This window comes from Homalodisca vitripennis, unplaced genomic scaffold, assembly GCF_021130785.1.
Source record: "Homalodisca vitripennis isolate AUS2020 unplaced genomic scaffold, UT_GWSS_2.1 ScUCBcl_3961;HRSCAF=9814, whole genome shotgun sequence".
Lineage (NCBI taxonomy): Eukaryota > Metazoa > Arthropoda > Insecta > Hemiptera > Cicadellidae > Homalodisca > Homalodisca vitripennis.
In genome coordinates, this window is record NW_025780103.1 from 15,422 (window position 1) to 40,472 (window position 25,051).

Genomic DNA, 25,051 nt, shown 5'->3' on the forward strand with positions numbered 1-25,051 from the left:
AACATATCTGGACAATATAAAGTCTAAATTAAAACGATTATTCAATGATGGTGCCAAAATTATTTATGCTGTTATATCTTTCTATAGACACGTCATCGAAGGGGTGACTAGGGGAAATGGTGTTATATTTTCTACTAAAAGTTTTAACTTTGGTATGTGTAGTGTTTACAGTCTTTTTAAGGCACTATTACAAGATGTAGTCCATTGATTTCCGAAAGGACCTGTTAATAAAATGTAGAAATCTCGGTAAACAGTTTGATGTCATCAGTGCATGGTGAACATAACAGGTCGATATCTCCTTTGATACTTCAGATAAATATGTTAAACCGGTGAGGTTTCAGATGCGAACTCTGTGGAACACCAGTAGCACGAATTCGTAAGGATAGTCTAGAAGAAAATCGAAGTGGCAGCATACGATTATCTAGGTAGTTCTGAAACTAATGAACAGGATCAGCGCGAGGTATTCTGGTGCTCTATTTAAAACTTATGTATGTGTAAGATGGTTAGTTTTACATGTGTCAGGCTAAGAAAAATGCCATTTAAGAAAGAATTGTCATTAAATCTTTTTTTAAATCTTTTGATATCTGCCATTTCGACACACATATCAAAACCAGTGTATATATATCAAATACCTGATCTTTTATGATCTTATTGTGTCAAATATGTTGTATAATTATAATGGTTTACCTTTGGAAATAGATAAATAAATACCTATAATATGTATCAATATGAAGTTGGAGCCTTATGTAAACTATGGCCACCAAGACTAGTATCCATTAAGCAAGGAAGGGTACTACAACGATAGAGCGCGTGACTAACAATTTTTCTCATCGACTTTTAATGTAGCGTTCCATTGTTTATTTTTCATTCATTAATCTATGACCGTTGCCTATATTATCAAATATCAATGTCAATGTCAATCACAGCTGGACTACAGACTACACAACATAACTTTTGATTATTGACAGATAATGCAACTTCGCAACATAGTGAGAAAGAAAAACTGAAAGTTAAAAACGCAACAGAGAAAAAGATTATAAAAGATCATAACCAAAAGTAGAAACCATAAAACAATTAGAGAGGATCGTCAGGAGAAAGTAGACTTGAAAGGCCTACTTCAACGACGTGAAAACTGTTGTCATGTCAGAGGATGTTCCTGCTTCAGGTGAAAGTTCATGTTGTGTGTGATATGACATTGAGAGAAAGTGTAGACTGGAAGATGAAATTCAGGTGAATAGAGTCTCTTGTTACAAAAAATAAACATTCCTTTGGTTTGCACAACAATTTTATAGTTTGATTGATTGAAATATATTTGTTCTTCTAATTAGCAATTTACAATGACTCTTAGGACAGAAGAAAAAAGTGTAAAATTTGAATTTGTGTTGAAGTCTCTTCTGGCAGGTGGTAAGTAATTATATTAAAATTCAAGAATTTTAGTCACTAAATGTATGCTTATATTGCTAGCATGCTCTACAATCCTTACAAGGCTTAATGTGAAAAATAGTCTATTACAGTATTTGAGGTTGGAAACTCCCATCTTGGGTACATTTTAATCCTCCACTTTATGTAAAATCTCTCCAAATTGAAATAACTAATTTATTAATCGGCTGCTGCACTATAATAAGCGGCCACCACCAACATCAAATCCTGATTATCAAATAGGCTCATTATTTAATAGTATCAAATCCATGATATTCATGACTATCTCAAAATACTGAAAACAAAATGGCAAATCAAATTATAAAATAGTTATTTCAAATAACAATATAGGCCTATTTGTGCTGATTTTAAATCTTAAAAAATTAATAAATCAACTATATACCCAAATAAAAAACTATCAATGCTATCTATAACTTATTTATAAAATGTAAACAAACAAAATAATGTACCTAACATTTACTTTACATTTTAGTATTTTAGAGGATAAACCTATGATTAATTATGAATATGTACTGGTCAAATATTGAATTCGATAGTTTTGATATTTCTAATTGATATAATCATGATTCTATGGTAGTGGTGGCCGCTTGTTATACTGCAGCCTATTAAATCAATCGCTCCATGGTGATTTAAGTCTATTTTGATTTAAAGCCTAACTTTTATGTTCTAACTTTAGCTCTTTTACCTATAATAGTGTCTTCCTCGGGTGTGAACCAGCCAGTAACATTGTAGTGCACTCAATTGTGCACCTGATGAGACAATGAGAAAGCCACTTCACATGGATTATACAGTATATTTTGTAATGTAGGTGCCTCTGATGTCAAAACAATGTAAATTCTTCATTTTGAGCTTCTTTACCATCAACGTTTTCGATCTCTTCAGAAAAACATGGCTACATATTCCAGGAGTCAAGTCTGTAAAAATATCAGATTTCAGACACTGCACTAAGAGAAAGGTGTACTGGAGCTAAGCTCAACATTCATATTAAAACAACCCATTTTTTAATATTACAAAAATCTTCCAAGATAACCAAAAATGTCCTAATTTTTCTAGTTTCAGAATAGATAATTATTGTTTTTATATAATTTTAGAATAACAGAGCTAACTTACATTTTTCAGTTTGATACTAAATAGTTTTCCTGTTCTATTTACCAATTATCTAACATTTCAATCCTAAAAGGACACCATAGAAACTTTGACTTTTTCTTACTAATGCAGATCTCCCACAGTGTATGATATTGACCCAATTGTGAGTGTTATACATAAGCTTCAAATCGGTTGAATTGTAAATCTTGCCCATAATTTTTATAGTTTTCTCTAATGATTGTGTATGTTATTTTTATGTTACATGGGTTTTGAAAAACGGTACTTTGGGATTATACCGACCACACCAGTATGAAGTTAGAACGTTATAAAACGATGTAATTGAGTAACAGAACTAACATTCCATCAATCAACAAAGCACCAAAGGTGCTGCCGAAGTCCGCGCTGATGGCCGGAGGCACTCGCATTTTGGGTGGCGGAGTGTGATCAAGAATAAAAACAAGTTTTGTGTGTTTTTTTTTCAATAAAGAGTTTAGTTTTTGTTTAGTAATGTTTGTTTTTGTTGAATTTTTGTGTTTGGGAAATGTAGGGGTAATACACGGAAGTACAACAAAGCGACGCACCAGCTGAACGGGCGGCGAGACTCTGCAATCACGTTATCTACTAGACCGCTCGACTTTGACCTCTGTCCGAGGATGGGGAGGGGTTTGCGATAAGACAATTCCTGTTTTATATTGACGAAATATTGTTCTACGCTAATCTAGTAATCAGTAGAAGCAAAATGTCAAATAACGATTCATGTCTGGGTGTGGTCGGTATAATCCCAAAATACCTGAAAAACTTAAAATTATAATTATGAATGACTTCAAATTATAATTATATCTCAATAAAATAAGGATTCCAGCGTCCTGCTGCAGCAGCTAGGATCAGAAAGAGGAGGACACATCATTCTATCCAAAATTCGTAATTGATTTGGCTTCTGAATCATTCTTAATTATATAATGCTTCACTGTATGGGGAATTATTTCCTCTTTTATATTTGCTTGCTCTAAATAATTATTTAACTTGTATATATTTTTTATATTAAAAATCATACTGTTCTTTTTCAGGTGTTGCAGGAATGTTTTCCAAGACGACTGTGGCACCCTTGGATAGAATCAAGATACTCTTGCAGGCTCACAGTGCACATTACAAACATTTAGGTAAGGTTTTATTTAACGTGTATAATTTTATGGATTGATTTCATGTGTGAGTTTAATCTAAGGCTACCACACAGTTGGTTCTAGTTAATACTTTGCTAGTTTTAAAACTCTTAAAATGCCACTGGTTAACATCAATCAGAATGTAACATTTTCACAGTAGGGTGAGTGCACCAGTGAATGACCGTTTAAGAGAGTATTTTATAAAACATATTCTGTGATTCATGTATGAGACTATATAAAAATCAGGGAATGGTACGATTGTTGCTTACTGTTTATTTTGCAGAGTATATATACTTTAAAAGTGTTTTGGTAATACTTATAATATATGTAAATAACATTTTACGTACAAATTTCAGTCACCTAGTGAAATGACTGCTCAGCACCAATAAATGACTAATGGAGCACCAGTAAATGACCGGTCATTTATTGGTAAACATTACTATTGCATGAGCGGCCATTGAATGGTATTAGCGGTCATACGCTGGGGCTGATAGAATAAGGAAATAATAGGCTAAATGAGTAGGCTATTAGGCAAGTTTTAAATTAAAAATGTTATTAATAAATTTTACAAAAATCAGAAAAATCAAAATCTTTTTATTTCCATAAGTACAAAGTATTGTCTAACATTGTTTTAACAGAAGATTGTAGAAATTGATTTTGACATTTAATAATTTGGTTTAATTGTTAAAAATTGTTTCATTTCAGGAATTAAGTATAGTCCTTTTATCTGCAGTCTCAGTTGGTGGACTCATCTTCTTGATGATATATTCCATTTCTTTTTTACATGTCATATCTCTATTAGGAGGACAAAACCACCTCTGAGATCGGACCAATCCTAACCCAACGCCTTATTGTGTAAGAAAGTTCACTTTTATCCACAATTTGTCCAGGGAAGTACTGATCTGTCAACACACACTTCACTATGACGTAGTCATTCACTAGAAAATCAGGATCTGGTCCATTACCTATTGAAGGCTTGAAGATCAAGTTTTCTTTCCCCTGTTGTCGATTTCTTTGAAAGTATTTTTTTTAACAACTTTTTCGTTCACCTTTTTTTGGTTTTTTCTACCTTAGTATTTTTTAAAGCTAGTTTTTTTAGTTCTCTGTCATTTTTTCTATTCTTTACAGACTCTTCTTTTTCTATTTTAATTGTTTCTTTCTTCAAATAATATTCTTTTTTCCAGCCAGTAGATGTCATAGCATAGGGGGCTTTTTCAAGAGTTCTTTTTTTCCCTCTTGTTTCAATTTTAGGCCAATGTAAATGTTGTTGAAAAACATCTATGGGCCTAGTTTCTTTTTCCAAGTATGTTTGTAGTTGTAAGTTATTTACTTTTAGGACTTGATCAGAAGCAAAGCTTGTGCTTAGTTGTGGAAATTTACACAGTCAATCACGGTTTCATTTGATAGAAGATCATAATTCAAATTAGTCTCCACCCCCACTACTTCAATTCGCCACAGGTAATTCATGGGCTGGGAATTCTGAATTATTTCTGTATCTTCAAAAAGCCATAGTCCATGTCATCCAACACGATGGCATCAATAGGAATCAACATACTTGAAATATCTGTTGAATTACCAGAAGATAGCTCTGTTGCATTTCTTTCACTCTCGTCATGTATGATTTGCACTTTCTCAGTTTCTGATGATGTTTCTTTTTAAGACTTCCTTCACCACTTCTTCTAATCCATTTTCAATTTCTATTTCTTTATGTATTTCTTCAGCATCTTTCTCCAAATCGACTCCTTTTTGAATTTCAGGTTCCTGAATTACATCTTTGCTTGTAGTTTGTGTTTTATTTTTAATCGTTTTCCAAATACCATAGAAATGTAAATTCTCAGTCTCTGCAGGGCTGCCTTCCCTAATATGTATCTCTTGGAAGACTTCTGTAAGTCTTGGAGCCATCTCATATTCAAGAAATCGAAGTGCAACTTTATAATCATTATCAGAATGGAGAGTTGTTTTCACATTGAGTTAACCAGTTCCTCTCTTCTTTTAGAAATACATTTAGAGTAATCTACCGAATTAGGATCACATGGATAAAGGCCACACGCATTGAAACCATGCTGAATTGTAGATTGTGTGATCGCCTGAAATGCCTCAGCAAACAGAGGAGCGAAGTTTACTTTCGAAACTGATTTAGTGGTTTCTTGTTTATATTTCCTGATTAATTTTTTTCCCATGCGTTTTTCAAAGGCTTGAAGATTGCTACATCGCAAGGTTGCAGTATGTGAGTAGCATTTGGTAACAAACAGAAAATAAAAATCTGTTTTTCAACACAGAAGTTAAAAAGCTCCAAATTGATGTGTGACTTATGGCCATCCAAAAACACCAAGACAGGTAGCTGTACTTTAGAATCAACCAGCCATGGATACAATGAATTGGCCATGTACTCATAAAAAGTACCACTGACCATGCAACCTGAATCACTCCTCCCTATAGAAAATGTGGGGAGGGACAGAGTCAACTATATCACGTGGCATCCTTTTGAAAGGATACACAATCAAAGGCTGAACTACCTTGCCTGCTGCAGAAAATGTGCATAAAACTGTTATGCACTCTTTTTCTGGCCCAGGAGATATTTCGTAGAAGTTTTTATAGCTTTTTGGCCCAAGAACTTTACCTGATTTTGGGCCAGGTACACATACCTGTTTCATCCAAATTAAAAATCCTGGTTGGATCATTTAAAATATCTTCTGCATTTTGACATCTTTTAAGTAGTTCTTCAATTCAGAAACCACTCTCTTATCTGTGGTTCCGTTACAGAGGCTCTTGCCTTTGATATAATTTCCGTATTTTTCTTTGCAATGTTGGGGTGTCTTTTCAAAAAAAGTTCTAGCCATTTCTTTCCTGGCCGGCCGTCACTAAATGGAGTTTCTCTACCCTCGTCTTTTACTATTTTCTGCACAGTGTCCATGACTTCGTCAGCATGCATTGGAAAACCAAGTTTGGCTTTAGCCAAAATCCAGTCTTCCAGCTTTCCTTCTTCTTCGACTGACAGAACTGAAGGAGGGCCCATTTTCCTTTGAATTGGTGCATCAGAATGTAATTTTGAAATTAGTGTTCCTTTGGGAACACCATTACAGTTTAGAAGCTTTGTTTGCAGAAATCCGTCCAGCCTTTACCTCTTGGATGGCTTTTTTAGGGTTTATAAGCTGTATTTAAACCTTACATACGACCTTTTTTGAGTTATTTTCCTCATTTCCAGAAGCGTTGTTGTTCTCTGCTTCAGCCATGACTCTGAAAAGCAAAGCTAAATTAAAATTGGAGTTAAGATATAATCAACTTGAATTATTTTATTTTACTGTTGCCAGTAAATGACCGATTCTGATCCCATAAATGACCACCAACTTTAACCCCCGGTCATTTACTGGAAGAAGATGACTAAGGCATTTTCCAGCTAAATTGGTAAAAGTCTGCTGCTATTGAGCATTCTATAATAAACAGCTCACTTCAGAAAAAAAATAATAACTTGAATCCAGTGAATGACCGAAATGGTCATTCATTGGTTATTCCTAGGGATCCGATTTAGTATATGACCACCTTTTTTCACGTAAAAGGTTTGAGGTTATCTTGGTAAAATCACTTTCAGACCGAAGTATAGGCTTTGAATAACAATATAAATAGCTACAAACATAACAAAACTTCTGAGTTGTCTACAATAAATGATGTCAACACTTACCTGACATACGGGATTCTTATTGCTGGTGTAGTGATTAGTGGAAGTCGAAGACACTGCTACTAACTATCAAATAAATCAACCACTGCTTTCCCTCCAAAATGTTGTGGAACTGGATGCAGTCTAGAGAATGACCACAGATGTTTTTAATATTAGTTGTGATTGGTCAGGATGCTCTGTTTTCCTTAATATTATTTTTTTTTTATGAAAAACGGTCATTCACTGGGGGTGGTCATTCACTGGTGCACTCACCCTACCATCAGGATATGGCATTCTAGTGAGTGGCGAACAATCAGCTGTTAGTTCCATTGTGTTCTATAAAAAATTAAAGAAATAATGTAATGAGTATTTGTTATAAAACGTCATCCTATGTTTTGATGTTTTCTGAGCATGTAGAAAATATAAAGTTTTAAATTTATCTAAGTATAGATACTGTAAAGGACAATGGCAGTTTTCTGAAGGTATTTGTTAAGAATAACAAAACCAATTCAAGCATAAATTTTACTGATGAAGAATGCTCATTTAAATCCTGCAATATCATTAGAAAATTATGTGTGCCAATGTGTTTTGAAAAAATAATTAAATAATGTTACTAATCATAGTACTTATTTTATAATACATTATCGTAAAAAATAGTGTTCAAAATTTGCTGAACAAATATGTCTTTACAGTGCTTGTCTGTGCTTTAAAAAACTTTATTTTTCTCACTAGTTGTGAAACATATTATTTCATTGGACCAGGAGAATCAGCCCCTACGTTGTTTTCCATTTATGTTTAAATATCTGTGGAGCAAAAAATAGTGAACAGCAAGTAGATTACAGAGTTATTCAGGAAGTATACACGTTCCTATTCTTTTCTTGATTTATATTAACAATCTTGCCAATCTTCATATGGAAGGTGAGTTGTTTTTTTTTGCAGATGATTCTGCTGTACTGTACGAAATGAAGAATTGTAGACAAGTTAAAACTAAGGCATTACAAGGCTTATCCGTAGTAAAAAAATGGTTTCATCAAAATTTATTATCTTTAAATGTTTCCAAAACAAAATTACTAAAAACTTTACTACGAGCCAGTAATCATTATAATGACAATAGTCTAAGACTTCATTCCTGTGGCAGTATTACGAATGAAACATGTGGTTGTGACATTATAATTATGCAGTGTCGATTCATATAAATATCTAGGAAAATGTTTGATAAATGGACGCATTGGGCAATAGATACATATATAGATCACATGAAAAACAAAATAAGAAAATTTATTTTTGTATGTAGGCAACTTCGTGAAATTTTAAATTTTAATGAATTGAAACTTGCTTATTTTGCTTATTGTCAATCGTTATTACTGGCCAGTATCATAGCTTGGAGGTGCATATAAATTAGTATTAGAACCTATAAATGTTGTTCAAAGGGACATTCTTAAGGCTGCCCTATGTAAAGGTAACCGTTATTCATCATCTGCACTTTTTGATAATATGGAATTTTTTAGCTTTATGTAAAAACAATGGTTTTATATATGTATAAGAATAATAACACAAATTTTAGACAAACTAACCATTGGTATGGAACTCGGAGTACGGTTTTAGTAAATATTGTAACAGACAGATTAACAAAAAGCTTCACATCAATTTATTCTCATTATATAATGCAAATTTTGATTAGGAAATTGCAGAGACCATTAACTGATTTTAATAACATAAAATTTGGGATGTATAAGAAGCTACTTGTTAATTGGATTTTTGTATGCTGTATATCTGAGTCATACATATGATTAAAACTTATTCGTAATTTAGGTTGACCTGGGTATGAAAAAAGATTTGTGAAGGTCTTTGACGAGAGTCTGACTGGTAATTTGGTGAGAAATCATGCTTATTATTAAAGAGTGTCTTACTGATTCTGAAAAAAACTCGTCAGTAATTTTGGAAGTGTAGTGGTATAGTTATTGAAACATAGAGATATCTGTGTCTCTAATGGATATCATGACAATTTATTATTGAGGTTAATGGTAAGATTGACCTTTTGACCCAGTTTATGTTCAGAAATGTTGGAAGTTGCAATGGCATGGACGACAATTATTATTGAATGATAAGGAAGTCATTTGGCAAACATAGTGAACATAATGTCAGTTCATTATTTTTACCTACTAAACACTTTCCGATTGTCTCTAGACTACATGTATCTAGTGTGTGTATCTAGACTACAAGAATATGTGTAATGTGTAGTTTCGAAAACATCTTTCCAAAATGTTATTTAAAGAGTGAAACGCTTATTTGAACCAGATTTAAACACAATTAGTAGTTTTTCAAATGTTTGTAGTTATTTCTGTAGGTGAATTTTAAAGTCATCAATTTATAAAAAATGTATGTTTCAATACATTTAGAAATTTATTCCACTCATATCCTGTAATTATCAGTGATGTTTAATTTGTTTTAACAGTCTGGCTCCTCTTCATTTAATTTTATTAAGTGGTTTTGCCTTAATTCCTATCAATTATCACGGATTATAATTGATTTCTATTGCCAAATCAATTTTGATTTTGTCTTACAAAAATATGAATAACTTGTTCTTCTGTTCAGAATATCGAATATCTGTTTAAATATTGACTTGTAAAACATCAGAGTTGAAATGAACTTTTATCAAGACCTTGTAAACTAGTTTCTTAAATATACAGGCTGGCCAAAAATGTGTGTCAGGGAGTTTCACGGTATATTTCTAGAGATCAAAATAAGACATTTTTGTATTTGAGCAAATTGTGTCTAACCAAATTAAAAGTATTCACTTATTATCAATATATTTGTCATCCTAGAATTTTCCAGGAAGACTTTAGATTATAGTGGAAAATAATTTGGGGGTATTTTAGAGAGAGTTTTTAATATTACAGAAGAAATTTATTTTAGGGGCAGAGTACAAGTCACATTTTCTCATAGTTCTTAAAAGTAGAAAAAAGTTAGATAGGCTAATCTCTTACAAAGTGTTGCTATAGTGCACCATTCTTGAAATTATTGATATTGAAACTAGGCATTCCTACAATAGAGTGGCCAACAGTAAGAGTTTGATGGTGTTGATGGTTAGGAGTATATGTTATCCTTTTGCCTATAGGAGTATACCATTGCCTTGATCTGGAAAATGCTAGTGTTTTTATAGTGTTATCAGTGATTGTATTAATATATGTTGATTTATAAGGGGAAGGGAGAGATACTAATTTTTGACTAAATTTGAAGGGTTGTTGTAGCTTACAGGGATGGATTTCCGAGCACATATATTATTATTTTAACCACTAGAACACAGCCTGAAATGACCAGACATTAATTATATTTGAAACACTTTATATTAAACATATGCTTATTTGAAGGTGAGTTTTGGCTAACTGTCTTAACATTTTTTCAGGAGTATTTTCTGGGTTGAAAGAAATCATCAAACGTGAGAAGTTCTTTGCTCTGTACAAAGGAAATGGAGCTCAGATGGTCAGAATATTTCCATACGCAGCTACTCAGTTTACTACCTTTGAGCTGTATAAAAAGGTTTGTGGTTTATAGTTTTTACTTGTATTGAACACCTCACTGTATGAAATTCTTTGATTGAGTGGATTAAGCAATAGTACACGAGAATTGAACTCATGCAAACTTAACGAACACAACACCTTTTACATAACCGAGCTGAAATGGCTTTACTTTTTTTTTTAAACAGAATTGACATTCTTACTGCGGCTTTTGAGTGCATCTGCTTCTGATTGCATATAGCAAAGTAATTAATTTTGTTTCTAAAATTGTTTCCTGATTATTTCAAACAATTAACTGAAAAACAATCTAAAATTTAAATAACAATATGTTGATTTTTTCGCAAGAGTGTTACTATGGTGCAACTGTCACCACGAGTCTCTGACTATCTAACATTGCGTAAAACATTTCTATTATTACTAATTTAGTGTTATAGTGTAGGACCAGAGAGTCAGTTAGTATTGTACAAGCACACAAGCTAGTTTTCCATTTTAGTGCCAAGTATTTATTGAGTGGGTGTACTGAAAAGTGCCAGATATTTTTCTAGTGGGTGCACCTAAAAGTGCCAGCCCTTTTCAATGCATTTTGCAAGGTTTCAGTAAAAAATTACAGTTTAATTATTTAATAAGCTATCAACATATTTTTTTTATTTTTCCCTGAAAACTCTGCCTAACTAACATAAAATAACAAAGTTACTATAAAATTAAATTTAGGAACACCAAAAATGGACTTACCTAATACCTAAAACATTTCTGAATTTATTTATTATCAATTTAATTTTTTAACCAAATCATATCCATATTGTCTTTGACCATATCACTGGACAAGACAATATTAAATTGTCTATAAATCTTGAAAAATTCATAGCATTATCTTCAATAATGAGTGATTATACAACTTTTAAGTAACTGAGAAATATGCGTCACAACCTGTTGACAGTGATGTCAGTGCCTTCTAGATTGATTTTCGTTAAAGTCAATAGATCGGAAGTGAACTGTAACAATTTATTTTTAAAAGAATAGTTCTTTATGAACAATTTAATATGATATTAGTTTAAAAATATAAGGTTTTGATTTTTAGCGATCTTATTTCCTGAACGTCCGGTAAAATCGGACTTTGGCACTCTGAGGGTTAAATTATCGAAGGAATTTTCTATAGAAAGAGATAGATTATCACCCGCACTCCATTTTGGTGGAGATTAGAATGGGAGACTTTCAGAATGGTTGATAATATTGAATGATAGATGTTTCTTAGTTCAAATTTTGTAGTTTCACATACTTAAAAGCAACTGTCAGAAATGTAATTAATAGTTTATTAATCTCATACAAACTACCAAAGAGACTAAAAGTGACCATTTTTAGTCAAATAGTAGTCGGTCGTTATATGGTTGGTTGACACTAATTTAACTTTTATTTGCTGTCTGAAGGTTGGTTTTTAAATGTGTCGAGATAAAATGCAAATAGCCTGGAAAAATATAGTTGTTTGAAACTTTTAACTTTTTTGATAACCTTGCATTTCTACCACCTCCAAAATAATGTGCCTGATGATTGATTTCTTTCATAAGGAAAATTCCTCTGTCAGCTTCACAAAAACTTGTTCTTTTTTTTCTTTCAGGAGGAATTGCTTTACACACCATAGGGGCTGTATGAAATCTGCAAGCTGTGTGTGGGACTCTTTAGTTTTTAGTTGTGTCTTCTTTAATTGTCTGCCTAGGGTTACCCACTAAAACCTCCTGCACTTCTCTCTGCTGGAGCTGGTATTGCCAATTGCCAAAGGCATTGCTTCAGTCCAGTAGGGTCAAAAACTTGGTTGTGTGCTTACAAAATTTATGTATTCTTGAAAAAAATAAGTAGCCAAGAGATAGAGTATTGGTTTCAGGAAAATCATTTAATAATCTTAAGTTATTGGAAATAATTATTTAGTTTTAGTTATCTTAGATGGAAAACAATGGTAATTTCACACATAGTATTCCTTTCTGATACTACATATTGATTTAATTTACAATTCTTATCTTTTTCAAAATAATTTACTATTGTTGTTGGACGTATTGCAATAAAGTATTACATGCAGTTTAAATACAGCAGTCTAGTCATTAAGCTCTTTCTATTACACTTTCGTTTTTGTTTTGACTAGATTATTGATTCAGTGTACCATACCAATCCAGTTATAGTAGGCTTATTTTTTTAACTCATGTTGTTTTTTGTCATAGAGATTATTTACAACTAGATGTTTGACTAATCTACGATACACGGTTCTTTCAAAAACTGATACACTTCCATATCAGAAACACTGAGTTCGATTATACACTTGTATATCAGAAACACTGAACACTGAGATTGATTATACACTTGTATATCAGAAACTCCAAGTTCGATTATACACTTGTATATCAGAAACGCTGAGTTCGATTATACATTTCTATATAAGAAACGCTGAATTCAATTATACACTTCTATATAAGAAACGCTGAGTTCGATTATACACTTCTATATCAGAAACTCCAAGTTCGATTATACACTTGTATATCAGAAACTCCAAGTTCGATTATACATTTCTATATCAGAAACGCTGAGTTCGATTATACATTTCTATATAAGAAACGCTGAATTCAATTATACACTTCTATATAAGAAACACTGAGTTTGATTATACACTTCTATATCAGATACGCTGATTATACATTTCTATATAAGAAACGTTGAGTTCGATTATACACTTCTATATCAGAAACGCTGAGTTCGATTATACATTTCTATGTAAGAAACGCTGAGTTTGATTATACACTTCTATATAAGAAACAACGAGTTCTATTATACACTTGTATATCAGAAACAATATGGACACATATTGTTGTAGAATCTATATTTAATGTGCTGCTGGTTGTACAGTGGAGCGCTGTGTTGCTGGGGCCCAACTCCCACATCGGCAAGTTTCTAGCTGGATCTGGCGCAGGTGTGACAGCAGTACTGTTCACGTATCCCCTGGACACATATTGTTGTAGAATGTATATTTTATGTGCTGCTGGTTGTACAGTGGAGCGCTGTGTTGCTGGGGCCCAACTCCCACATCGGCAAGTTTCTAGCTGGATCTAGTGCAGGTGTGACAGCAGTACTGTTCACGTATCCACTGGACACCATCAGAGCCAGGCTGGCGTTCCAGGTCGCTGGTGAACATGTCTACACAGGCATCGTCCATACAGGTCTCTGCATGTACCAGCAGGTAACTGTGTTTAATCACTTCTCCCCATTTCCTATTGTCATAGACGTAATTGTTTTAAGTAAAAAGGAAAACTATGTATTGGTAAGCCAGTGATGTTACAATCCAAGAATATAATTACAAGTATTGGCTGTTTTTTATTGTTCTTCTCTGTAAATGATGTGCATTAGATTGTCATAAAATATTCAATATTCTGTCTTGAAATTATTATTTTTAATACAGGGGACTGAAACTAAGTTCGCTTTAGGACTATTGAGCAAGAAACTTAAACACCCCAACTTAATGAAGTTTAATACTTTTAAGATTTTTAACCCCTTAACAGGTGGTTTCTGATAGCCAAGTTAACCCTTCGCACTACTAATAAATCCATTAACTTTCCTACAATGCCAAGACAAGTAAAAATATTTTATTTTTTTAAGTTCAAAATTAGCTTTGAAATTCTCTTTTGTCAATAAAGAGAATTTCAAAGCTAATTTTTATCATAACTAAATTATAAAACGTTAAAAAAAGTATCAAACAGGACATTTTACTTAAAATTAGTGTATATAATGATAAAAATAAAAACAACTGTTTAAAAAACTGTTTGGTTCAAATAAATTTTAATTTAATTGTAAAATGTAACTAAACTGAAAAGTTTTATTACATTTTATTATAAAACAAGATAAATATTTCAAACTAATCACAACACTACCACACGAAGAATAATAACGAGATACGTAGTAGATGCGTGTGCAAGCGTTTCAACCGAGAAAGCATTAATACACGTCACGGAAATTGTGTTTGTTTATGGCTCTGTAGTAGATGCAGAACTGACGAGCAGGTGGTCGGAGTTAGACAAAGGGCGCTCCCGTCCCCCTGCCATTGAGTGAAAGTTGTTTATAAATACTTCCTTGGCAACCGCGATAAGCACAGAGCGTACACCCGGCATTTCAAAGACCTTTGACGAACTAAAAAAAAACTTTCCAAGAGACATAATCTATAATATTGGATATAATTGTATTTGGCGTTTTGGTCAAAGTCTACCATTCTAATATATCCGTCTACGGGGTGGGAAGGGTTAAGTGCATAATTGGGTTAATGCATTAAACAGATTTGATACTATTTTCATTATATAAAGGCTCTATTAATTAAATTTTATCTATAACTATTCAGGAATATGTTTGTTTTTTATACTTAGAGTATAATAACACAGTAGCAAAGACATAGCAGTTTGGCACCAACCGATCACCTAATGGAGTCAGTATGCAACTAAAACTAAAACTATTTCTAGGCCTAGGCGTGCCAAAAACTGGTATACCCCTTTCTTAGGAAAACTTAGGCTATTGCTAGATTTAAGCCATCAAAAAAAGCAAAAATGATCCTAGCCTGTTACAAAAATCATAGGAGAATCAAGAAGTTTTATAAAGAACAGATTGATATTGCAAAAAGGAATGCCAATGATAAATACATACTAGAATCTCGTAAACCCTTGCAAAGCGGCTTGGAATGTCATCAATGCTGAAACTGGGCGTAGTTTTAAAAAAACAATTGTCAGTCTAAACTTCCCTTTTCTGCCGATGACTTCAATAACCATTTTGTCAATATATGTAATAATGTAAATAGTAGTAATGATAATGTAAATACAGCTAGTGCCATAGAGATATTAAAATCAACCATCAAGAGTCCTCAGGTATTGCCTTTTAAGTGGAGTTATGTTAACCCTGTTGATATTCATAAACACTGTATGTAGGCTAAGTAACTCTAAGTCTGAAGATGTCTTTGGATTATCCAATTTTGTTTTAAAGAAAGTTACAAAGGAAATTTTTTTATCCCTTGACAATTCTTATTAATTGGATGCTCAGTGTTGGTGTTTTATCCTAGATGTTTAAAAACAACTGTAACTGTGCCGATATACAAAAAAGGTGATAAATTAAATGTTAATAACTACCGACCAATTGCTTTGGTGCCTGTTGTGTCCAAGATAATCGAAAGCATTGTTAAATTCCAGGTTGAACATTATTTTGAGCAGAATTGCTTACTCTCATCGGAGGAAGCAATTTGGTTTTAGACAAAACCTCTCCACTGTTAAGGCTGTAGAAAACATTGTCTCCTATATTATTAACGGGTTTTTGAAAACAAAGAAGAGATATGCACTTTATTGTTGGACCTTAGTAAAGCTTTTGACATTGTACCTCACTCAGAACTCATTGAAAAAGCTTAACATTATGGACTCGGAGATGTTGAACTATCTCTTTTTAGTTCTTACTTGTCTGATAGGTACCAGTTTGTCAAACTAAGTGGCCAGAACTCTGATCTCAAGAGAGTGACTAGGGGGGTTCCCCCAGGGCTCTGTCCTGGGCCCCTTTTTGTTCGTCGTCTTCATTAATGACCTCCCAACATTTCTACCAAACAAGAGTATCTTATATGCTGACGACACTACTTTGATGTGTTCTAGTAAACTTCCTGAGCTTAATCTTGTTATGATAGACTATATGAAAGAGAGATCCTACCTTTGGTTTACTCCAAAATAGTCTAAGAGTTAATGAGGATAAATAAGTCAGAGGAATATAATATTTAACCTAGGTGTCAACTCTGTAAATAAGTCTGTTAAGTTACTAGGTCTCCATCTTGACTCAAGGCTTTACATGGAGAGCACATACTGATGCCTTGTGTGCTCGTCTATGTAGAGTTATCTTTTTACTTAAGAAACTTAAACTTTTGTACTAGTTGTAATTTAGTTTTAAAGGCTTTATTTTGCTCTTTTTCCACTCTCACCTTCTGTATGGCACCCTTCTCTGGGGTGGATCTAGTGGTGCTAAAGAGGTTTTCTTGTGCCAAAAGAGGGCTGTGCGTACAATTTTTAATATTAGCTATAGTGACACCTGTAAACCATATTTTATAGAATATGATATACTTACGCTTCCTTCAATTTTTATCTTACAAATTTTATTCGTATGTAAAAGAAAACTTAGAATTATTTAATTTAAGAAGCTCAGTCCACAATCATTATACTAGAAACCAACATTCTATTGAACAGACGTTTGCTAGACTATCTAAAACACACGGTGCAGATCTTTATTTAGGCGTAAAACTCTTTAATAAGTTACCATTAGTTGTAAGAGACATTTCATGTAAAGATTTTAAGAATTCAATGACTAAATTGTTAAAAGAAAAAGCTTTTTATTCTGTAGAAGAATTTCTATTCCTGTAGTATAAGTGATTGCATTTTAATGTAAATTTTGCTATGTTGATTTTTATGTGCCATGTGATTTTATAAACTGTTTTGTTGTAGGCTATTTTAAATTTTAATTTAATTTTTGATGTTAAATTTTAATTTTGAATTTTAAATTTAAATTTAAATTTTTAATTTATTTATGTGCTCCTATATGTTTGGTCATATTTATATATTTATTTAGGCCCACTAGTGCTATTCTGACGTTGTCAATACATTGTTATGTGGGATGACAATAAAGATTCTTGATTCTTGATTCAACTTTAGACCACAAGAAAATATTAGTCCAGTAGATAGCAGGGAAAAATATAATGATCTTCTGATTGCATAAGGCACCAAAAGAGTGAGTTAGCTACCAGAAAAACAACAAACATGTTGATGCATTAGCAACAGTGTCGCTGTGGTTGCCGTAAACATGTTTTCATATGTGCAGTGGTTATGAGAATAAAGGAGGAAACAACATACAGTAAAACATATATTTGAAAGTCTTTTAGTGAAATTGCTTGAAAAATGCGTTAATACCAATTAGAATTTAATAACCACATATATACATTATACAAGTTATATATTTCAAACATTTAAATATGTTTGTTTACAATGTGAAATATACAGAATACAATAAATTACAATCTATCTTTTCGTAAAGATACAGCTATTTGAGGTTATAAATATTAATATTTATAATAATTGAGATTTATTTAGTTACTAATATGGCAGAACAATAAATAACAGATGTAGCTAAGACTTTTCTAATTTGTTTTTAGTGAATGTGAATTTTAAAAGGTTCCAATTACTTAGTTATATAATTTCTAGTTTAATGTGTATGAAATGTTTCTGATAAATAATATTATTAAGAGTATTATAAATCATGAATTCCCAATATTTTAGAATTATCTTGGTTTATTTATTTATTTAATTACATTTCCTTATAAACTGAGTTTTTTTCCCAAGTTCAGTGGACTTTCCAAAAACTTTACATTAGTTACTTTACAATAATATATGTACCATGCATTTGCATACATACCATTTATCAAATAATGTGTGGCTGGGTGGGAGAGTTTATTACTTATGGTATATAATAATAGTGGCATTATAACAACTATAATCTCTATATTATTGGTGACAAAATAACATTTTGAGCAAGGGATCATTGGAAAGTGGACAGCACAGAACATCAAGCAAGAGGGAGGAAATGTAGACTGTGAATTATGAATTGTGGAACAGAAGGAATGAAAAGGTTATCGATTTCTTTTAAAAATAGCTTACAGTGCATTTGTAAAATATTGCAAGTTTATACAAATATTTAATCTGTGTGTGAGTTTTACCTCCCTAAACTTCCACAAATTACCCAACAGATTGTACTAATGTGTTCAAATTGAACAGCACAAAGCAAGAGCTTATTATTTGTTCGGTAGCACTACTCATTTGATCTTTTTATTAGATGTAAATCAACGTATTACTAACTAGTGTGTAGACTGCGAGTGGTGCTATGTGCTATCGTAAATCCTAAGATAAAACAACAGTTGATGGGAGAGCCGATCTAGGGCATCGGACTTTGAGTCTCAGAGAGCAACGTCATGGCTAGATTTTTGGGATGCTAAGAACATCTTACTTGTCGATTTTATGGAACGTGATAGACTATCACTTCTAAACTCTACCCCGTCGGGCGCACGATTGCTTAATTTTTAACATATATTAATTTTTTAGATATCCCTTGAATTACGCGGAGAAACATTGAAAAACATATTGAAATAATTTGTTTTTTCAAAATTGGGAAGTCTACAAACAAACAAAAAAAAACCATTTTGGCCATTATTATTGAAAACATCAACGACAAATAAAAAAGTCTAGAAAAAGCTGTTGCCGTGAACATCTTAAAGTTATGATGAGTGCTTGAATCTATTTGGCGACTTTGTGGAAAAACAGAAAAAGTTGTGGTTTTTGGATGTATATAATACGATAATTGAATCTTCATTGGTTTACTTTTTATTTCAAAGCTGTTACTTTTTAGATAACCCTTTGTGTAATGAGATATCAGTTATCATTCAACATCATGCACTTTACGAAACAATACCAAACATGATTAACGACAACGATTCTAAAATATTATAAAGTAATAAAATAATTATAAAAATATAGTTTGAGAAATGAGCCACTGGTGTGTAGCTTATCTGTTAATGTAAGACTTATTTGCTCAATTTTTTATAGCAATTAAAAAATGATGATTTGTTAGCACTAATCGTCTGTCATTTTCAGGAAGGTGGATTTCGAGCATTATATAGAGGATTTGTTCCAACGATCTGTGGCATGATTCCTTACGCTGGCTTCTCATTTTATTGTTTCGAGATGATGAAGTATTGCTGTATGAAGTATGTACCACAGTACACTTGCTCTCCCTGCTCAAGGAATACAGGTTTGTGTACACTGTGCTAACAAATATAAAAATTATCACTCAATAATCTTATTAGTATATACAATTTCATGTTTTAATCGTGAAGAAGGTAAGCTAATTAAAATAATTATCAGTGAATATTTGCATACTTAACCCTTTAAGCGTCATGAAAAACTGGACCTGATCTTTGATTAAGTTACAATTTTTTTAAATTTCCAATGTGTAAAGTTAAATTAATTTTTGTTTCTGTATGTCAAAATAGAGTTATTTAACGGTAAATAAAATTTGTTTAGCCCGTTTTGGATTTCCTAGGCTAATTTTTAACTTTTGAGAATATCGTGGTATAGTTGTCACTAATTTTTTTAATCATTTATTCAGTAAGTAGGGGAATGAAACACAGTTTTACAGATAAACATATACTATATTACAAACCAATAAAATTAGAAAAATACAAAAGGAGACAAAGAGTGTTTATTTGGTGGCAGGCTGTCACAACTGGCATTCCGTGCGTCTCCCGCAAGCTACTGTTATCACGTGGACTTTGAACCTTCTTATCGCTCGGCAACCTGTAGGACGGCCTTGCGGGGCTTGGATTATGTTTCTTGCTTTCTGATAACATCCTTATGACCGTAGTAAAATATGAAAAAAGTTTGGGGTTGACCAAGTAATTGCTCAGAATTACCAAATCTTCAAATTCCGAATCGTCTGCATTCGCCATTCACACGAATAATGGTAAAAAACACTAAATAAAACACTGGACACTGCTGTATATAATATTAATAATTTACTTTAAAAAGAATAGGACACAACAGAAAATTAGCGATAACCGAAATACAAGTGCGTGTACCGGGCGCTTCTCACTAACTGGCTAGATGCCTTGATGGGAGCTCCCATCAATGACTTTGTGAAAGGCGCGGGGCCACGCCCTGCTAGACAATGTTTGGCCAATTAGAAGCCACTGCCACTGCCATTGTAATAGAATTCAAGGCAGGACAACCCCATCTGTATGTCGCATGACTACTAGAACCATCTTGCAGCAAAATATTCAACTAACATAGCAGTAAAAAAATACAGAATGCAAAAAACGCGGATCCACGGCAATAATGTTTTGAGCTTGTAGTGGCCCTCCGCGGATCCGCGTCAATAACGCTGGAAAGGTTAATACATTTTTCAACCAGTTAGGCATTCTAATGGCTACTAGAATTTTTAAGAATCTGACTGTAGTTATTTCATACTTATAGGGTTGATGAATTCAAAAGAGAAATTACTGTTGCAGTACATAGGTGCAGTGTATCAATCAATTAACATTACTGTTATAAGTATCGACTAGATTGAAGAGCTATCTAAATTGGTTGTCTTTGGACATACCGTAGTCATCACTCCGCAAACCTCTAAAAATGACAGAAACACTGTTATCGAAAACAAAAATGGCTTCCACATAACAGTAAAAAATAGTTTAATAAAAAATAATACTTTAAGAGATGTATTCTTTTAAATTAAGTACCTTAACCTTTTTGGGTCTTTTTGTTCCCTCACCGGCTTGTCTCACCAGGTCCAATTAATTTCAAGTGAATATGCTTATATTTCAATACTCCTTATACACATGTAAATATAAACCAATAAATTATAGTACACTCTTAGTTTTTTTTTCAAGCAAAAACCTTGCACCATTGTAAAAATTAAAGTAATGCAAAATAAAATTTTTATTCGTTATTTATTTTTTTAATAATTTTAAAAATAAAGAAAAATACAATTTTTCCGTGCGTTTTACCTAATTAATGTTTTCTGAGTCCAAAATTTAAGGAATTAACCATCATAATTATTAGTCATGTTCTAAATACCTACATAATTAAATTCATGGCTTAGGAAACATGTCATTTGAAAATAAAGATGTATATTGTATTATACAGGCAATATATTATTGAGTCAATAAAATACCCAAATTTTTGCTTATAAAAGTATGAAGCACTACTTACATTGGTAAACTGTAGAAGTGGATTAGTTAGGCTACTTGAAACATGGTGGACCGGCCGAGATGGTAATGTCGGACTGAGTTCACCTATGGACCCCTAAAGGTATTTTAATTTTAGTTTTATTTGCAATTAAAATATAATCAATGATTAAAAATCTAAACTCTCAAAAAACACAAGACCTTACTTTAAGTCTTTCAAATCGAGAGGGCTGTGATCCTCCTCTCGAGTTTCTTGGCATATATTTGCAGAGTGATTTAAAATGGCACCGTCATATTGATTATGTGGCAACAAATATTTCAAAAGGTATATTGTTCATAAGATCTATATCCTGCTTAGGGGAAACTGGTTATTGTGATAAGTTGTTTGTTTAAAGAAAAAAATCATTAGGCTTATTTTGTAATTTGCCAAATTTGACTCACTGTAAACCATATATCATTAGGCAACTGGTCGTTAGGCATTCTTTCCCTCACATCCCTGTATGTTTTTTCTACAATAATGTACATTAAAGAAAACCTCCATGCTTTTCAACATATAGCTGCTATTCATGGGTATGAAAAGTGGAATAGGCTAAATATTGTTACAAAACGCTGTGTTTACTCTCCAGCACTCAAAACAGCTTTGTATATCAGGGCATTAAGTAATTCAATGCATTATCTAGTGAAGTCAAATGCATGTCCCTAAACAGGTTTTAGACCACTATTAAGTTATGGTTAACTGAAAAATGCTTCTATAGTGTAAGTGAATACTTTGATGTATAGGGTAACTTTTAACCCGGTTTTAGTCCTTTGGCATCACTGTATTTGATACATTTTTAGTTAGTTTTACACTTGGACCACTAAATTGTAATTTTAAATTAGGCCTAGGCCTATTAAACAAAATATTCACTGTTTTGACAATGTCTTGCATATAGCAAAATGACAAAAAGCTTCACTCTTGAATATAGTAAAGAAAACCTGTATTTAAAGGGTTAATGAATTTTTAAAATGTATTTGTGGTTATAATTATAGGCTAGCGTGGATTGTTGTTATCCTTTAACTGATGACGTTGTTATACACTTTGTGATTGCACTGTCCAGGAGGACTAGTGTTGTCGCTGCCAGCCAAGCTGCTGTGTGGGGGACTAGCTGGTGCTGTGGCTCAGAGCTTCTCTTACCCCATGGATGTCACACGTCGTCGCATGCAGTTGGCTATGATGAGCCCTGAGACCCAGAAGTTTGCGTGAGTATTGTTTTAGTACCTGAAGTGATATAAGGGAACAAAAATAAATGTAGAATTTATAAATCTAGAGGCCTGTTTCCAATTTGGACACAAGTTGATTAGTCATGCCTGTTTGGCCCTTGGATTTCAGACCAAAAGGGTCATACTGAGAATAATTAATTTATATTTGATTGAATGGTATGCATTGTGATTAAAACAAATTTTAAATAGTTCTCCGAATGCAAAAAATCCTATTGTAGTTTAGGTGTATAACAAACCCCATGAGGAGACGTCATATATTTTTGTTCAGGTGGGTAACAGCCCCACGTGAAGACATCATATATTTGTAGTTCAGGTGTGTAACAGCCCCACGTGGAGACATCATATAATTGTAGTTCAGGTGTGTAACAGCCCCACGTGAAGACATCATATATTGTAGTTCAGGTGTGTAACAGCCCCATGTTGTGATGTCATATATTGTAGTCCAGGTGTGTAACAGGCCCACGTGAAGACATCATATATTGTAGTTCAGGTGTTGTAACAGCCCCGACGTGGAGACATCATATATTGTAGTCCAGGTGTGTAACAGCCCCACGTGGAGACATCATATATTGTAGTTCAGGTGTGTAACAGCCCCACGTGGAGACATCATATATTGTAGTTCAGGTGTGTAACAGCCCCACGTGGAGACATCATATATTGTAGTTCAGGTGTGTAACAGCCCCACGTGGAGACATCATATATTGTAGTCCAGGTGTGTAACAGCCCCACGTGGAGACATCATATATTGTAGTCCAGGTGTGTAACAGCCCCACGTGGAGACATCATATATTGTAGTTCAGGTGTGTAACAGCCCCACATGGTGATGTCATATATTGTAGTCCAGGTGTGTAACAGCCCCACATGGAGACATCATATATTGTAGATCAGGTGTGTAACAGCCCCACATGGAGACATCATATATTGTAGATCAGGTGTGTAACAGCCCCACATGGAGACATCATATATTGTAGTTCAGGTGTGTAACAGCCCCACATGGAGACATCATATAATACATTATTGTAGTCCAGGTGTGTAACAGCCCCACATGAAGACATCATATATTGTAGTTCAGGTGTGTAACAGCCCCACATGGAGACATCATCAATGTGGCAAATTAAAATTTCTACCCTGTTTTTTGCATGTCTATGTTATTATTTTTTTAATTTTATTGACACAACATATTTAATCGAACCTATGAATATCATCATCTTGATTTGTATAAAATAAGAACAAGATTTTCTATATAAACTAACTGATTAAAAAGCAAGGAACAGTAATTTGAAAACATTACATTTTCACCATTTAAGTATTATGTACAGTAATATTTTTTACTTGTAACTGGACATTCTTCAATGTTATAACCATACCATTTCTGTTTTTCTCTGTACCTGGTTTCAAAATTGTTCAAAATAATATTGCTACATTTAATTCCTAGAATTTCTAATCAAGTGATAACAAATATTTCTAATTTTACTATCTTCTGGAAAGTTATATTAACTGACAAGTACTTCATTAGCTGTAGTATATAAATTTTAAAATGGACTGTGACTTTGAAGTTTTAAAAAATTATCTCAACCAAAAAACCAATTGGTTGACACCACTCTTATGAAAGGTACAATTGTGTTGCTTTAAAAATATTGTTTAAAAAAGGTCATGAAAGGGTGTGATTTTAATTTTGTGTAAAATAAAATGTAAGTCTTAGTAAGGACCACAGAGTTGCTCTGATATTGATGAAATCGACATGTAAGTCTAGTTCCTTTAATATATCTGAAGAAACTTGTACATTGTTTCACACAGTTTAATGTGCAATTATTTTTTAACTAATGACTTTTTTTAACTTGATCATGTTTTTATCTGATAAAGGCATTGTTATTTAATTTCCAACATTTATGCTGATTAGATGAATAAGAATGACATAATCTGCATTACATTGAAAAAAGGATTTAATTTTGATTTCTTGTAAGAATACAATATTGGAAGCATGGGGATTCTAACACAATACCACACACAAACCCAGAGTGTAAAGATTCCTTGGTGATGTGGGAAAGACAAAAATACAATGCCTAGTATGTAAAAAGAGAAAGTTTTCTCTCATATCTTTTGCACTTGTTTATTTTAATAGGCAGATTTAAAAAAAAAATCCATCCATGCTATGAATTAAATT

General features: G+C 32.8%; 1 protein-coding gene across 1 annotated transcript; it reads left to right on the plus strand.

The window, feature by feature from the left end:
* The first annotated feature begins 867 nt into the window (after nucleotides 1-867).
* Nucleotides 868-23,161, plus strand: LOC124372764 (graves disease carrier protein-like). Its single transcript, XM_046831174.1, has 6 exons — nucleotides 868-1,404; nucleotides 3,594-3,686; nucleotides 10,748-10,881; nucleotides 13,891-14,076; nucleotides 19,541-19,697; nucleotides 22,725-23,161. The coding sequence occupies exons 1-6, from the start codon at nucleotides 1,338-1,340 to the stop codon at nucleotides 22,868-22,870; spliced, it is 783 nt and encodes a 260-aa protein (XP_046687130.1). The 5' UTR covers nucleotides 868-1,337; the 3' UTR covers nucleotides 22,871-23,161.
* The last annotated feature ends 1,890 nt before the right edge of the window (nucleotides 23,162-25,051 follow it).

Excerpts from the sequence above, each read along its gene's own strand:
- LOC124372764 (XM_046831174.1), top strand. The coding sequence starts at position 1,338 with ATGACTCTTAGGACAGAAGAAAAAAGTGTAAAATTTGAATTTGTGTTG. Across the intron at positions 3,687-10,747 it reads TGCACATTACAAACATTTAG|GAGTATTTTCTGGGTTGAAA; the intron begins GTAAGGTTTTAT and ends ACATTTTTTCAG. Across the intron at positions 14,077-19,540 it reads GTCTCTGCATGTACCAGCAG|GAAGGTGGATTTCGAGCATT; the intron begins GTAACTGTGTTT and ends TGTCATTTTCAG.